Source organism: Haliotis asinina, chromosome 15 (genome assembly GCF_037392515.1).
Source record: "Haliotis asinina isolate JCU_RB_2024 chromosome 15, JCU_Hal_asi_v2, whole genome shotgun sequence".
Taxonomy (NCBI): Eukaryota; Metazoa; Mollusca; class Gastropoda; order Lepetellida; family Haliotidae; genus Haliotis; species Haliotis asinina.
The window spans coordinates 23,627,041-23,643,023 of record NC_090294.1 but is presented as its reverse complement, the minus strand read 5'-3'; the positions used below and the strand labels follow the sequence as shown (position 1 = coordinate 23,643,023).

At 37.3% G+C, this 15,983-nt stretch overlaps 1 protein-coding gene across 2 annotated transcripts; it reads left to right on the top strand.

The window, feature by feature from the left end:
* The first annotated feature begins 238 nt into the window (after positions 1–238).
* LOC137266424 (protein O-GlcNAcase-like) lies at positions 239–13,493 on the top strand. Of its 2 annotated transcripts, XM_067801916.1 has the most exons (15): positions 239–467; positions 2,111–2,162; positions 2,486–2,583; positions 2,838–2,968; positions 3,240–3,408; positions 3,857–3,955; positions 4,377–4,661; positions 4,879–5,663; positions 6,148–6,322; positions 7,190–7,243; positions 8,289–8,374; positions 10,322–10,426; positions 10,913–11,004; positions 11,566–11,755; positions 12,135–13,493. In XM_067801916.1, the coding sequence occupies exons 1-15, from the start codon at positions 320–322 to the stop codon at positions 12,432–12,434; spliced, it is 2,769 nt and encodes a 922-aa protein (XP_067658017.1). In that variant the 5' UTR covers positions 239–319; the 3' UTR covers positions 12,435–13,493. The 2 variants fall into 2 exon arrangements, with proteins under 2 accessions (XP_067658017.1, XP_067658016.1); XM_067801915.1 differs by lacking the exon at positions 7,190–7,243 and having other exon boundaries at positions 251–467.
* The last annotated feature ends 2,490 nt before the right edge of the window (positions 13,494–15,983 follow it).

Sequence of the window (15,983 nt, the reverse complement as noted above, 5' to 3'; positions counted from 1 at the left end):
GAACATCCTATCGTTTCTTGAATTTGGTGTATTCTGATGGTGACAGTGCGGTCAAGCAATGTTTGCGTGTGTCTCATTGTGACTTTTAAGTCTGTCATGAAACGTGTTAATGGCAGTGCAAACCGGTTCTGGCCACATTTTTTTTTACCCACAGTGCATTAGCAGTCAGTTAACGCCATGTCATACGGGATTTCATTGGTTGAGTAAAACCCATGTAGCCAATGAACGTCTTTGTATCATCCAAAAGTACATATTACCCACAAGTCAGCAGAGAGAATAATTATTTCACGAGAAGAAGGGACAGAAAGTGTGCTTGCTGATGGTTAAAGGGAGCTCAAAAATTGGGTCCATAGCGAGCAGATGTCAAAAGGGTGGATATCAGCGCCAACTACGATCCAGAATGACGGGGAAAGAAGTTGACGATAACAGCGCGGAAGACGGCACTTTCGTGTCTGGTGTTGTGGAGGGTGAGAGAAATATTCGACCTTGGACCCTACGCAAACAGTTTCTTGCCATCAAAACAATTCATATGGTGAAACTGTGTAATACAATATGGGAAATTGCTATGTATACATACGCACGAAACGTTATTAGGAAAGATACGATCATTCTGTGTTCAGGAAAACCTAATTCTTTTTCCATCCGGGGCACTTGTCGCATTCCGACGGTGAAAACAAAATGGCGTCTTGCTCCCGCTGACATGAAATACGAGACATTATAATTGAATTGATATTTTGTCAAATTTTACGAATGTTTTCCTTTCACTGAAATTGGAAATGACAATATTCACCATACGGTACTAAATCAATCACCACACTTGTCGGAAAGACGTGTATATAGCGGCAAACCCTTCACATGACTTCTTTTCTTGTTGACGTAGTCTGAGTACTTTTCGTTCGTATTGCGGCCATGATTACCTTAATGCACTGACAAATAGCCCACTGGAATAAACAGACACAGACACGAATCCAGAATTTATCGGAGTTGCCACGATGGAAGCGAAGTGTTTTATGCGATTGTGGGTCCAGCTTTAGGAATTTTGTCTTTTGTTTCTTCATTTTCAAACTGTTACAAGAACGTTTTCTCAAATAACAATAAATATCCTGCACAGCTGTGTTAGTTTCAGGTTAGTACCGATTACAGCTCAGCTTCCTTCCATTCCACCCAACTGTAAACCAAACCCTAATTTTTAAGTTTTAGACTTTAGTCCTTTTTGTGAGTTCTCTAATAATTCTTTGGGCAGAAGTCTTTGAAACTGTAGGTTACTTTCTAGTGAACACACTTTAACTCAACTCTGTCTTTCTGACATTAGCACTGACCTTCATGACACTGTTTTAGTATGATAACAGTACCTATAATGAACCGAGTGTTAAGCTTTGAGTTCACTGTTAGATTGTTGTAGTTGGCTATGATGACAAACATTATCAATAATTCTCACTCATGCTGTTAGAAAACATACTTCCACAGCTTAGGTATAAGTTTATGCTTTGATGTGTATACATAGCATCGTGGATTATTCTGAACTGATGAGAATAGCTTTATTTTGTCAAGGATTTACAGGTCACAAATTCTTGCCTCCTTTATGCTTAAAAATTGACAAAGGGCTCAACACAATAGGATGCAGAAAAAGTCGAAATGATTTGAATATGTTGATCAAGTAACAATGAGTATGATAAGTTAGTACTGAGACTGCTACTAGCGGACTCAGGTTAATGACTGTGATGATCACAATACATTATACTGAATTGCAGCAATATTAGAAAATAGTATTAATAAGAATCAGTGTTAGATTTTGAGTGGGTGGGTGTGAAATTTTGAGTGGGTCCAAATTAATGAAAATAATGTTTCTGGACCCCCTCCAATGTTAAATAGATGGGCAGATGTAAAATAGAGGTGGGTCCTCACTGAAACACTCCCAAACCCTCTCTTGAGCCAACACTGAATAACAGTATGTAAGTGTCTGGGACCCCCATTTTGTAGTCCAGAATCCCTAGAGTAAAAGTTCCAGGGACCTTCAGAATCGTCAGATACAGGACAAGTAAATCCCAGTTGTGTTCAGGGTCCTTGTTATGTGTGACCTTGTACTCATTTTAGGTATTTTTGTTTTCAGGATTCTATGGTAAACCATGGAGCACCGATCAAAGAAAGCTGCTTTTTGCATGGTAAGAAAATCAAATAACTGTAGAAAATGTAAAATTGAATTGTGAACAAAAGCATGAACATGAAAAAGTATGTTTGTGAGAACGTGGTGATGCATTGTTGCAGTAGGTTTAAGGCAGGTCAGTGAGTTGTGAAGTTGTCTAATGTTCCATATGTAAAGTTGCATACATACACATGCAGAACAATAGTATTGAGCAGAGTTGGTGAGAGTAAATATTTTATGAATGCTTTATTACAATATCTAAAAATATTTATTGATGCATATATTTTCAGCAGCTTAAAATTTGACAGTGTTTGAAATTTAGTAATGTTTTATTTTTTTCAGGATGAACAAAATGGGGTTAAACACGTACATGTATGCCCCTAAAGATGATTGTAAACATAGAGCTTTCTGGAGGGAACTGTATTCTGTTGAAGAAGCTGGTAAGTTGCAGTTGTACTCAACATACAGAAATGCTTGACTTGACAAGGCTGGATGGGGGCAGCTTTGTGTAATAGTTAATCACTGTTAACTGAAGTAGCTTAACAGGAAACTTCAGATTTTAAGACTCATGTAACTGTCAACCAACAATTACTCTTCCTGTTAAGAAACAGGAGAAACCAAGTCATTGTTGTTAGTCTTTGTGCACCTATTTGTGTTATGAAGGATGTATCATTTTTAGCAAATTTTCTTTCAGATCATCTGACTAATCTGGTAGAAGCTGCGCACCAGAACAACGTGAATTTTGTGTATGCCATCTCGCCAGGTCTAGACATCACATTCTCCAGCACAAAAGATATTACATGCCTTAAAAGGAAACTGGAACAGGTAACATTACAGTGTTTGTTTGTGCACATCAGCTCTGTTGACAAATGTGATCTTTCAGAATTTATATCTAAAGTGTTGTTTGTGATCAATAAATGTGCTTGATGTGATTCTGGTTGTCAAATGAAACAGTATTGCTTTGGACCTGCTTGTTTGAAACTAATAATTTCAAGAACTATTTTGCTGACGAATTTATGATTTAGAGTTCATTGTGGTTATCTTTGAAAGTTATAAATGATTGAGAGATTTATGTTTTTGGTTTAATTTGTTTCAGGTTTCAACATTTGGTTGTAAAGCATTTGCCATCTTATTTGATGACATTGACCCTGAAATAAGTGAAGCAGACAGAAGTGTTTTCCCATCATCAGCCTTTGCTCAAGCCTCGGTTACAAATGAAGTGTATGAGCATTTGGGCCAACCAAAGTTTTTATTCTGTCCTACAGGTGAGCACTATAGAATGAATTTTTACCAGTCTCAACTTGGAATTTATACAGTTAAAACATTTGTGATCCTTTGAATGAACACAGCTGGGAAACTGTTGTTCATATTGAATTGGAAAGTAGCTAATTTTCCATTCATGACAATATCTATCAACTTATCAACTCCTACATTGAAAAACTGAAAGAGATGAAAATGAGTCATCTTGATTAGAATTTGGAATATATGGCAAAGAACAAGTTAAAACATGATTTCATAGTATGTTGAAACAAGAATAAAATCAGCAACAGTATGAGCTTGCATATGTTGAAGAAAATTGCTGAATATTTGTATCCTTGCTACACTTTTCTTGTAACGAGTTTATGAACAATTCTGGGACACAAAATAAGCATTGTTTACTATTCAGTGTCTTTATAAATATATTACATTAATCTCGCATAATGTTTGTTTCAGAATATTGTGCTTCCAGAGCAATACCAAATGTGTTAAACTCTGACTACCTAACAACTATAGGTAGCAAACTGCTGCCAGGTATCAATGTGATGTGGACAGGTAATGTTTTGAATAATATGATGGCTTTTGATAATGTAAACTTGTGCATGCTCAAGGTGTTAAAATATTATTACCTCTTGGAACGGCTGTGGTCAAAATTTGATGTGTGAAAGTCAGTTTATCCAAATGGTGATAACATGGAAGTTGGTGAAACATGATTGGTATAGTGATATTTCTTGCCCCGTTTGTCATAGCCGATTAATTTTGATCTTAGAATGTGACCTTACTTAAACATCTGACATTTCCACCGATTTCTGAAAAATACTGTTTATGCTGTTGGGTTTGGCTATTTGATATTAGTAACACATTCGGCATATAAGACTATCTTGATGATAAACTGTATGCTAGCAATATTAGTGATGTAAGAAATCAGTCTGTTGGTTTGGCATTATTTGTAAGTTGTCAATTGTTTGATTTTCAGGACCTAAAGTGATCAGCAAGAAACTCAGTATTCAGTCACTGGAAGAAGTTGCTTCTGTATTGAAGCGTCCACCTGTGATATGGGACAATATTCATGCCAATGACTATGATCCAAGAAGGATATTCCTTGGGCCATATGATGGACGGTCACCTGAAATCATTCCATATCTGAGGGGTGTGATGACAAATCCAAACACTGAATTCGAAGCCAATTTTATAGCGTGTCACACATTAGCACAGTGGTGCAAGTCAAACGTTGATGGAGTGAAGAAAGATATCATATCAGGTAAAGAAATATTTAGGTAGAATTCGTTTAAATAGATGTACATTTTCACGACTTTGGGGGGAAGAGAATGTCAGAGACCTCCTTTGTCCCGCTTGATTTTTTTTTGGTGTGTGTGTGTGTTGACAGGATAAATGTGCTGTTTGCTAGTGGAAGAGTACAAAATCCTCATCCTATATATGCCAAATGCATAATGTGAATATTTTAACTTGCATTTTAGGCGACAGATTAAGTCCAGTGGCGTCGGACATCAAACTGGAGACAGAAAGTGATTTCAGTTCAGATGAGGACATTCCAACAAGGTTTGATACTCGTTACCAGCCCAGACAGGCACTGAAGATAGCTGTTAGCGAGTGGTTGGTGGAGTTCTCTGCAAGACGCCTCCCTCCTAAGCGCCCATCCCCACCTATGATGCCCATGTCCAATGTTGTGGTCAGCACTTGTACAGCATTAACCCCAACAACGACAACATTTGAATCTGAAGACAAAAATGTTTCATTACCAATCCCTCCATTGAATTCCATGGATTCCAACATGGCTGAAGTAGACAATGTATCTTACATGCAGCCTTCAATGAATCCTGTGAACAGTCTTGTTGACGTACCCATATCTGATACAGAATTTGTGGCTGACAATTCAGAACTTGAACCCATGGATTGTGTTCCAACAGGGGTTAGTGCAATACCATCAAATGTCCATAGTATTCCAAAAAATGAATCATCAGAATCTCTGATGCAGATAGAAGTGACTGCCTTGGAAAAGGCTGGGGAAAGGAACAGTACAGACATTACAAATTGTGAAGAGGTTGTGGAAACATCGAATGGAGTTGAATTTACATCAAGTGGTAATCTTACATACGAGAACGTTTCGTTGCTTGTGGATTTGTTCTACACACCTTTTGAATACGGGTCCAAGGGTTGTGAAATGATGCAGGACCTGTACTGGCTTAGGGCAAATGCTCATGTAATCTCGAGTGCAAATGGTGCAAAGAAGATCAAAGATCAGGTAAAGAAAAAATATTTTGCCACAAGATTTTGTTTTGTAGACATGTATATAAATTGCAATTCAGTGGCATTGTTGCAGTTTTCTTTCTATGCAAACATCATATTTGAATGAGAAGTTTCTTTTGACACTAAGAATGTTGCACAACTGTAATGAAGTATCAGATCGACAACATTGTTCATAGCTTGTTATGGATGGTCTGTTTGTCACTGTTTGTCATTGTTCTCTTCAGAGTTAAAAGTTGTAGCATTGTAGTTATAGCGTTCGCTCGTCACACACAAGACCTGTGTTTGATCATCTCCATGGGTACGAAGTGTAGAGCCCAATTCTAGTGTCTCTGCTGTGATATTGCTGGAATATTGCTAAAAGCAGTGTAAATCTGAACTGGCTCATTTGGAGTTTAATGTATTGCAGATGTTCTTTGGATGACCATACAGATGATCTTGGACAAGTTCCTGCAGTATTCACTAAATAGTTTTTGTTTCAGGTAACACACTGGTTTGAAGTTGCAAAGAGGTTTGAGGATAGTGTTGGAGCTGTGTTGGAGTTGTATGATCGCCTTGTGGTCATGCCTAACAAATCTCTGTTGATGGATATCTTCCCATATCTCTGGGATCTTCGAGGAGTTCTTCAAACTTGCTGTGCTTATGTCAAGTGGATGGGTAATTGTCAATTTTTATGAGAACAGAGTTTGTATGCATGTGTCCCTTTGGCTGACAATATTGTAATTTTGTCCTGTTCTTGAGCCTCAGTATTATTCATAACATTATCAGAGTTGTTTTGATGATTGTTTACAAACATCTTTTACTTAAACATTTTGTGGTTTTGATGTATTTTTCTGATATTACACAAAATTATATCATGGTTTCAGATTGTTCATTTTGAAGGACATGGACAGATTTGTATTACATTTTTGTGAAGTTTGGTAACATGAGAATGGATTGTGAATAGTTGAAATCATGAAAATATGCTGAAACCATATGTCACTGTTTTGATGTGCCTGTTAGGCCCACAAGATTTTGTGCTAAGAAATACAACTTGCTCAGCTTGGCTCTTTATAAGCACAATAATATTGTGGCTCTTGAATACTGCGACAGTTGTCTCAGCCATTCTTAAGGTGTAATATCTCAAATATTGTAGACATCTTCAATGTTGTGGACATGGCTAGAACATTTTCAGGCATTATCTTTTTCCCTGTTTATTTAAGTTTTTTTTATTCTTTCTATTAATTCATATCTGGCCTCTTTGTGTCTTGTGATTGAAGTTGGATTGTGAGAAACATGAAACCTTTCCATGATTTAAGATAAATGAAGTCCTAAAGAATGCTTAATTGAACAGTGAGTTTGAAGATAATGCCTTGTAGGACAGATAAGTTAAATCTTTCTGAGGACTGAATTGTCTCCCAATTTATCAAATAAATCTGGTGAGTAAGGGAGTCTATTAAATAGACTGGCATTTAGTCCTTACTTTCAGTGCGGATGACCAGTGATAGGTACATACTAATGTTTTGTTTGCTTGTGTTCTTTCAGGAGGTGGTCGAGTTCCATACATGGCTGTGTGTCACTTGCAAGGATCTCTAACATGTACGCATTCTATGTGTTTGGGTTTGGACCAACACTCTTCTACCGCAGTTAGCACTTTGTACAGCTTTCCAAGGCTCACTAATCATTGTTCATTTACACAGGTTCTGCATGACATGATTTTCTTTACATATGGACATAGCATCTCCATTTCACCAAAACGTTCATGAACTTCCAGGTGTTTCAGTGTGGGTTCTTTAAGAAGATATAATTCATAATGATAGTGTGTCAAAATCTTACTGAAAACAGTAAATGCAAGTGTTTTAAATCAATGATTTTGTTGGTATGTTATATTTTTGTAAGTATGGAATGTCCGGTGTCATGAAACTCCTGGAAGCTAGGGCCTTGCTGAAATGGAGATGGTGGTTTCAGATGCAGATATTTGCTCTCGGATTGGAGAGTTTTGAATCCAACTTCAATTTCATATGTATGATGAATATTTTCAGTTTGCACCAATGCCCTCAATTGTCTTGATTTTTATCAGAAAATTGAGTGTTCCAAAATTTTGATCTGCTGAGCTCATATTAATTCTAATGAAGCTGGTAACAATATTTGAGTTGTATATTATCATACAGATGTAGTTGAATTTGGATTCCTGTGCCTTCTCATCTTGCCTAGTCAGAGGTTTGCAAACATGGTACAAAAAGACAGAGGTTGGTAAGGCTTTCAGATTTTGCTTTGGCTGGGTTATTTTTGTCTGAAAATATATGTTGAAATTCTGCCAAGCCGTTTGAATGGAACGTCATGTTTCAGAAACATTTCAATTTCAGTGTAGTACATTTTGAATTGGAATTTGCAAACCTATATCGCGACGAAAGCTGTACAAAGTTCTTTGACATTCTCATACCCCTGGAAGTGAACTAGCATGCAAGTACATCTTGTTCAAGTAGCAACATCGATGAATTGTATCGTCGAGGTAACTATTGAACTTGTAAGGTAAGATGTGTAACTGTAAAATAAAGCAAACCATATCAACCGTCCACCAGCCTGAATTGGTTTTGTCAGGTCACTAATGAGTTCTACCTATTTCTTTTTTTAACCATATTAGGGCTTACAAAAGGCTATAAGGAGGCATTCGTTAGTGGAGACCAAGAACCCTGGGTCTTTCGAGGCGGTCTTCAGGCAGAGTTCCAAGTATGTATATCCAGGAAGCTTGTTGCCACATGCGCTGGATGCACAAGTCATCATGGTTGTTTCCCCATTTCAAGACCCACTAATATATTCTCTCCAATTTCAGCTGATCTCTGCGGTTATTGCACTTTTATCTCAAGTTTAATTCTTGCTTCCTTCACAGGTTGCGCTGCTGCTCGCGCTGTGAGCATGCGTTTCAGCTCTGATGGCTTTCACATGCCAAATTTAAAGCTATTCTTAAAATTCAATTTGTTTCTTGTCAGTGTTGCAGAATATTTACAGCTGTTGCACAATTCAAGCAATTGTTTCAGAAAATGCTTGTGTAATTTCCATGGCAGGTGGATCACTTCTTAATTCATGTTTGAAATATTCTGCAAACCAAGAATCAACTTGAATTGTTATGTTCAGGGAAATTATTTGTAATCAGAAGTTTGTACCATTGTGTACAGTGAAAGGTTCAGAATTTTTTCTTTGTGTTGTTTGTTAATGCCCAAACCCTCGCCTTTTAAAGAATTGTTTTCCATGTGGCATGGGCGTTTACTTTGTAAAACATTTGGCAGAAGCACTTCACATGTAGACACTTTTAGCATTTGAGAGAACCTCTTTATTGTGTGATAGAAACTTTTATTGACACTTCCACTTGTCATGTGACAGTTGATCATTGTGGAGTATTTAGAACAGTGTTTGAATCTTTGTTTTTGGTAGTTTATATGCCAATGTGAATGATTCAACAACAACAAAAAACTTAATGAAACTTATTTCAAACACTGTTACACACCATCAAATGTTTCTGTCTCCATACAGAGGTTGATATATGAATCCTAGTGTGGAAAATGGGAAAATTTTCTGAACATCATTTTCTTCAAGTAAACGGTTTCAGTGGTGTTATTACCTTGTGCTAATAGTCATCTTTCATTACAGAAAGTGCGCTGCGATAATGCTTTGTTTCTTTCATAATCCGTGAAAGTTGGACAATCTGAACATACTCACTTCTGTTGTCTTTGGAATATGTTTTGATATCATTTTTCCCACTGCAGTGTGTTGTAAAGACAACATAGATATTGCAGTTACATTCCTTGGTCCCTATTTCATTTGTTTAATGTTGATGTCACACACAAAATTTCGTGAGTACACGATGAATTAGTAAAAGTTTAATTTGTTTTTTCAACCTTCACTATTGAAAAGTTTACTCATTTTTGACCCCATGAATATCATTCTTGACTGACTTAAGGCAGAGTATGTTGCGTATTGACTTTAATCTTGGTCAACACAAATTTTTTAAGTTAAAAAATGTGGCTTGTACATTTTGTACAATTTTGTTGTTGCACATTTTGTATGCTTGCAAGCTTTCCCAGCCCCTCTTGGAATATTTTCCAAAGACAGCAAAGTTACTTGTAATTCCTGACACCTGAACTTCGTCTTTATGATAATCAAGAATGCTTTAAAAATGTATTTCACTAGAAATTTTGAATCTGTCCAACTTTCACAGTGGTTGACATTTAGCAAGATTATAAAAACTTGAGATAAAGTGCAAAAGCAACAGTGAATCAGCCTGAAAGAAGGAAGAAAAGCTAATATAATTTGAATGTTGTAGGCTCTCAGCCAACAAGTAAGTGAAAAGTAGTTTGCTTGTTTTAATAAGAAGTAATATTATATGGTAAATGTAACTTTCTCAATTTGTTTCCTTAACCCAGATGAATCTTAGTGTGAGTCTTTGTGAAACATTGAAAACCCACTGCACACGGTTAGTGTGTCGTGTTCTAACTTGCGAGTAAAGGGTGACTGCAGCAAGATTTATGCAGTTTTATTATTTTTTTTATTTTTTATTTTTTTTAAGTTGAGCATCTGGATTCAGGAATATGTTGCGCTTGCGAAATATATCATTTGAATTTGGATCAGTCTTTGTTCATGACTTGATCCTTACATAACACCCTTCTGATCTGTTCACAGCGAATGTTGCCGATTGACACTGCTCATGATCTATTCTTCATGACTGCCCCTGACACTTTTGTCAAGAAACGATATGTCTATAGACCTTACCATCCTAATGATAAGGTGAGTTCTTGTCCAGTATATTACAGATGTCACGATAGACAAGTTTCGTGAATGGATACGCATCCATTTTGAACATTATTGTTTCACATTTCGTAATTGTCCATGTAAAGGTAACCAATTTGATTGAGAGTCCAGTTTCTCATCTTTAAGCATGAAAAATAATCATTTAATGCTCATTTTATCCCAATACATGATGCAATTGCGAAATGTAAATGCTACTTAAACATATTTAAACCGATAATTTCAAGACTAAATGTTGATAGTTTTGATTGTATCAGTAATTGTATCTTTAAAGAAAAGTTATTGATGCATCCATTTATGATGGCATCCCTACAATGTATACTGAGATTTTTCTTACAAATAGATAAAAGATATTTACACTCTGAAAAGTCAATACTTACTGTTGACTTCTGGGTGTCAGACCACTGTCTCTAATGTCTTAAAGTATGTTTTGTTTATATCTTAATGAACAAATAACCTCTTCAGGATCAAGTATACCAGGTGTGTCTGAAGACTTGTGATGATGGCATGGATGGCACAGATGTCTTTCCAGATAATCCACAACTCATGGGAGACAGGTATGAAATTCCATGTGCACCTTCAAACTGGAAATGTTTTTCATTTATGGTATTCTGATGTAGGACTTACCTTCCCTCAAGTCTTTTGTCCTTCAATCACTTATGGTCTCTGAAGGATTTGAACAGTGAAATTCTGTACCACAACAAGGCTTGAGTTTAGTTTCAGCCAAGATATGACTGATTGGTTGAAATGCTTTTATCACTGACTTTTAGTCCAAGCCCAACTTCGTGAAAATGTGAAAGGGAAAGTTTACATTTTACATATTTCTTGCATTCCCTAAATACACATTGAATCTGTTCAAAGGGTGGGTGGGTGCAGTGGGGTAGCCAAATGGTAAAGTGTTCGCTCATGATGCCGAAGACCTGGGTTAGATTACTCGCGTGGGCACAATATTTGAAACCCATTTTGTTAGCGTCTCCTTGCCTTGATGTTGCTTGAATATTGGCGTAAAGGAAGCGTGAAACTCGCTCACCCACTCAAATATGAGAAACGGTTGAGGTTTGATTTCTTGGCCAGATTTTACAGTAATCCTGATGGTAATGAGAATGTGTTGGTTCCAGGCTGCTCGGAGGTCTGGTCACAAACAGCCATGAATACTGCTTTGTTGTGGAGGATGAAGAAGGAATCTGTGGCTATGCCCTTTGTGCTCTTGACAGCAAGCAGCTACACCAGAAGACCAAGGTTGCTTGGATTCCCTCCATGTGCCAAAAATACCCCAAACCTGACAAAGACGATCTTTCACCAGCAGATGTATGTACACAATGCAGCTGTTATTGCACTGAATATTTCATGCTTTCCCACTGAACATTGAATGAAGACTTTTTGGTTGGATGTGCCAGTTTGGACCATATTACCTCCATAATTGGGCCAACGGAAGTGATAAATTCATGAATTTCTTATGTGCAGGGCCTTGATTTTTGAAGTGCTTTTAGCGCTAAGATAGTTGTAAGTGGCATACGTTAACTTGAGCCTATCTTAGCGCTAAGAGAGCTTTGAAAATCCAAAACCTGATCTTATAGTTAAACCCTCTTTTACATGAGCTGCCTGTTTGATCTGTTTGCAATCTGACAAGTTCTGGTTCTCAATCATTTATCAAACCAAGCATAATCATTTTTTTTCTTCATTGTAGGAGCTGATACTGAGTTTTCACAATGAGCAGCAGATGATCCCAGAGGTTCTATACAAACGATATCCATCATTACTGCGTGTTGATGTCCTGCCAAACAGAATCGAGGACCCAGCAGTTCCTAAAAGACTTCTTGCCTGCGCCCTTTGTGCTGTAAAAACCAGTGGTTCCATTGGTGTGCATTGTGAACTAACAGTGGGAGATAAATACATGATGGACTGTTACGCAAAACTTGGTTTTGTACCAATAACAGGACCAGACTGTATGTCCGACGATGCTATCTTTCTTGGTCGGATTATTTGAACTGTGATAACTATAGCGGCATTAAGGTGGGATTTTGCCTTCCATGGGCAAATGATGGTTTTGCTGCCATACATTTGGCATTCTGCTGGATATAACACCTTCCCTGAAAGGAACTTAAGCCAGTATCACTATTTCCCATCAAACAGGGAGTGATTGGTCTTACGCTTCGAAGCTGGGCTTCAACGAAGTGTTTTATCATGTGCATCAGTGACTCAAAGAATAGATCTGACTTTCTGAAGTCTTCTTGGGATATTATTTTTGCAAAAGAATCTTTTTTCTTTTGTGTATATTTTGAGAATAGCTGTGCTTATCTATTTTGATTTGCATATGAAGAAATAATCATGCGAGTCTTTGAAGAGTTAAGCATGATTTCAAAGTACACTACATAAAGTCTCGTGTGAAATGAGTGCTATGGTCTCGAGAAAATATCACCAGCAGTATACTGATGAACTGAAATTTTCTGTCAGTATTTTCAGGAAGTGAGATTCAGAAGTGCCACAATTAACCTGTAATATAATTTCATTTAAAGACTATATTAAGAGATAATTGTTCATTTTTGTATGAGGAAAGTACTGTTTAGGAATGCCTGAGCACTATTATGTTCCCTTGCTTATGACCATAACTCATTTAGTGCAATTTGAAACAATGCCAAAAACATTGTATTACTCTGTTAACATCTTGATTTTTTTATGATAATGGTGAATTCATATCTTGATGAGGAACTTTGTGTTTGTTTAGTTTAAATAAAATTTTGACCCAAATTTATGAACATAACCTGCTGAAGGAGTATTTGAAGGTTGACTTTGAAGTTTTAGAAAGACTAAAGGGGTGAATTTATTGTTGATGGTATTTTCTTAGTCCCATTTATGTATGTGATAATCTGGAACAGCAGCCAAGCTGCTATGTTTGTTACCCTGTTGTGTTGCCCAGTCTTACCTGACTACATACACTACCTAGTAGTTATGGTGGTCAAACAATGAAACAGTGTTGTAAGTAATGTACACTTAACTTTATTATTGACTCGGCTGTGGATCAGAGAAATAAAATGATGAAAGATGACCTTTTGTTTTTGTCCCTACAATTTCTCGGCAAAATTGAAAGTGAAAGGTGGCTGTTATGAACCAGATTTTAACCTCAAACATTCAGCGGTTTAAAGTGGTACCACTTGATATATAAAATACATAGCTAGCTCAGCGCTTGCAAGCACATTTTAATATGTGATAGAGTAAAGTCGCCAAGGTGTTTTGGTTCACCAGGTATTAAAGGAGCTTATTTTTACACAGATGAAAACTGTCTAGTAAAGTTACTAAGTGTTGTGTAGACTGAATAGTCTCAATGCACTATAGATAAAAGTATTCGGTATGCATTCCATTTTCGTTGATATTTTCGAAACGGACATACATGTACTTAGTTAGCAACTTCGCAGGCATGGCCACTACTCTTCTTTTACAACCGATTTGGTGTTGACATATTCTAACTTTTATTTATTTTCCAGAAACAAAGTAATGAGAACAAAAAGTTAAAAATTAGTCCCTTAGTGCGTAATCTCCCAACAATGTGAAAGTGTAATGCATTCACGACGGATACATTTAACAAATTTATATCTTGGCGTATGATGAAACGGGTGATTGTATGGCATACTTTTATGTATTACCCCTAAGCGGAACTCGCTTGCCTTAGCATTTGCACTTTCTCAAAATGTTAAGATTCAAAATGTGACTGCTAGCTTGTGATGCTTCATCCCTAGGTGCAACGCTTCAGAGATTTTCACAAGTTACAAGGTTGTGGCAATGCTCGATCTCAAAACAGATGGTTCTGTCTACAGGCATGGTGTACTTGGAAACGATTCTTCTAGGAAATAATGACTCGGGGACAGCTTCATAGAAGAGTAGTTTGAATTCAGTTTATTGTTCTTCGTTACACAAGTAAACGAAAATGTAACACAGCATACACATAGATTGACTTGTCACACATTACTCTATTCATCAAGCTTATATGTGGGATACATAGTAATGAACATTGAAGAATCAAATTGTGGCAGATAAACTAAGTATTTCGAATCAATTTGAGGGCACCTGAGTAAAAAGTGAAAAGGTAAGGAAAACGCAGTCTAAGACAATTTGAGGCTTAGGATAGGATTCTTGACCATATAGCTAGTTTTACTGTTATTTTTAAAGCAAAAGATGACATTAAATTCTAAAGCAACTTAACAACTCATCTAGTATCGGGGGAAAAGCCGTAGAAGTTATCAATGGTAATGAAAATATGGTTGTCCCCGGAGTCAAAACCACCACCACCAACAGCAACACCTCCAAACAAACATATTCTTTCATGACCATCGTAACTTAGCCAATCTTGTAGATGACATCACTATGCAAATTAAGCGTGACCTGACTATTTTGGGAGCAGCCGCTTTTTCGAGATCCATGTTTAAATTCTACTGACCTTAATCAATAATTTTGTGTATCTCAACCAAACGCCTCCGAGCCGGCTTACGATCTTTGAACAAAGGGTTGATATCCATCAACATGACAAATAAAATCGCAGCAAGTAGCAGGGAGGCCCACACTCCTCCCAGAGCAATGGCAGATGGGCGGTCGTCTTCTACGGACGTCAAGGATCGGACATAGCAGGATAGGTCCTTCTTGTTCAACAGAAGGCATCCGTTCAAGTAGGTGACATTCAGCTTGCCAGGGGCGACCCACTGGATGCCCGAATCAGCCGTGCAGTTGAACACTGGACTCGCGTCTGTTGATGGCTCAGTTGTTGGTGCTGTCAATGCCGGGCAGACTATTTAGGGGTGTGAGGTGAAAATGTTTGCAATATTCTAGCCATGCAACAAATAGAGACACATAAAAATAAGAAACGTCGCATTTAACATCAGATATGAGGCTCTTTGCAGTTTGTGTGAATCCAGGACCTTGAAGATGCAAAACTTAAAATAACTATCCTCTATCTTGATCACATTTGACGATACTGTCACATATGAATTGCTGTGGAAATAATGGTTTTGTACAACCTAACTTACATTTATTTCGTAAATAGCCAGGGAAGCGTCTGTAAAATATTGCATTAAGGAAGAAATGATGATTCTGTTGTTGAAGCGACTGAGCACGTTTGCACGCCGTTCTTAGTAATATTTCCGCAACACCATCACTGGGGATACCAGAAATGGACTGCGTACCCATGTGGGGAATCGAAACCGGGTATCTGGCCTGACGAACGCTTTAACCACTATGCCACCCGGACTACCCTGTTGAAGCGAAGTTTCTGCCATGAGTGTTGGAATTCCAGGAGTCTGTTAAAATACTGACTAAAGATACAACACGTTTTTCTGAAAATTGTATTTTAAGCTAAACTTGTCTATAAAAAAATAAAATAGACTATGAATTCGCATTCAATTACGTACAGTTTCATTGTCCAAATTTTAGATATGTGGTCGTTATACTGCACCCATGAAACCGGTGAAATGGCTACGTGACATACAATTGTGGCGAAAAGATCCAGGATATTTGTCCCAACATTAAGCGAGTGACTTTCGTTTTACAA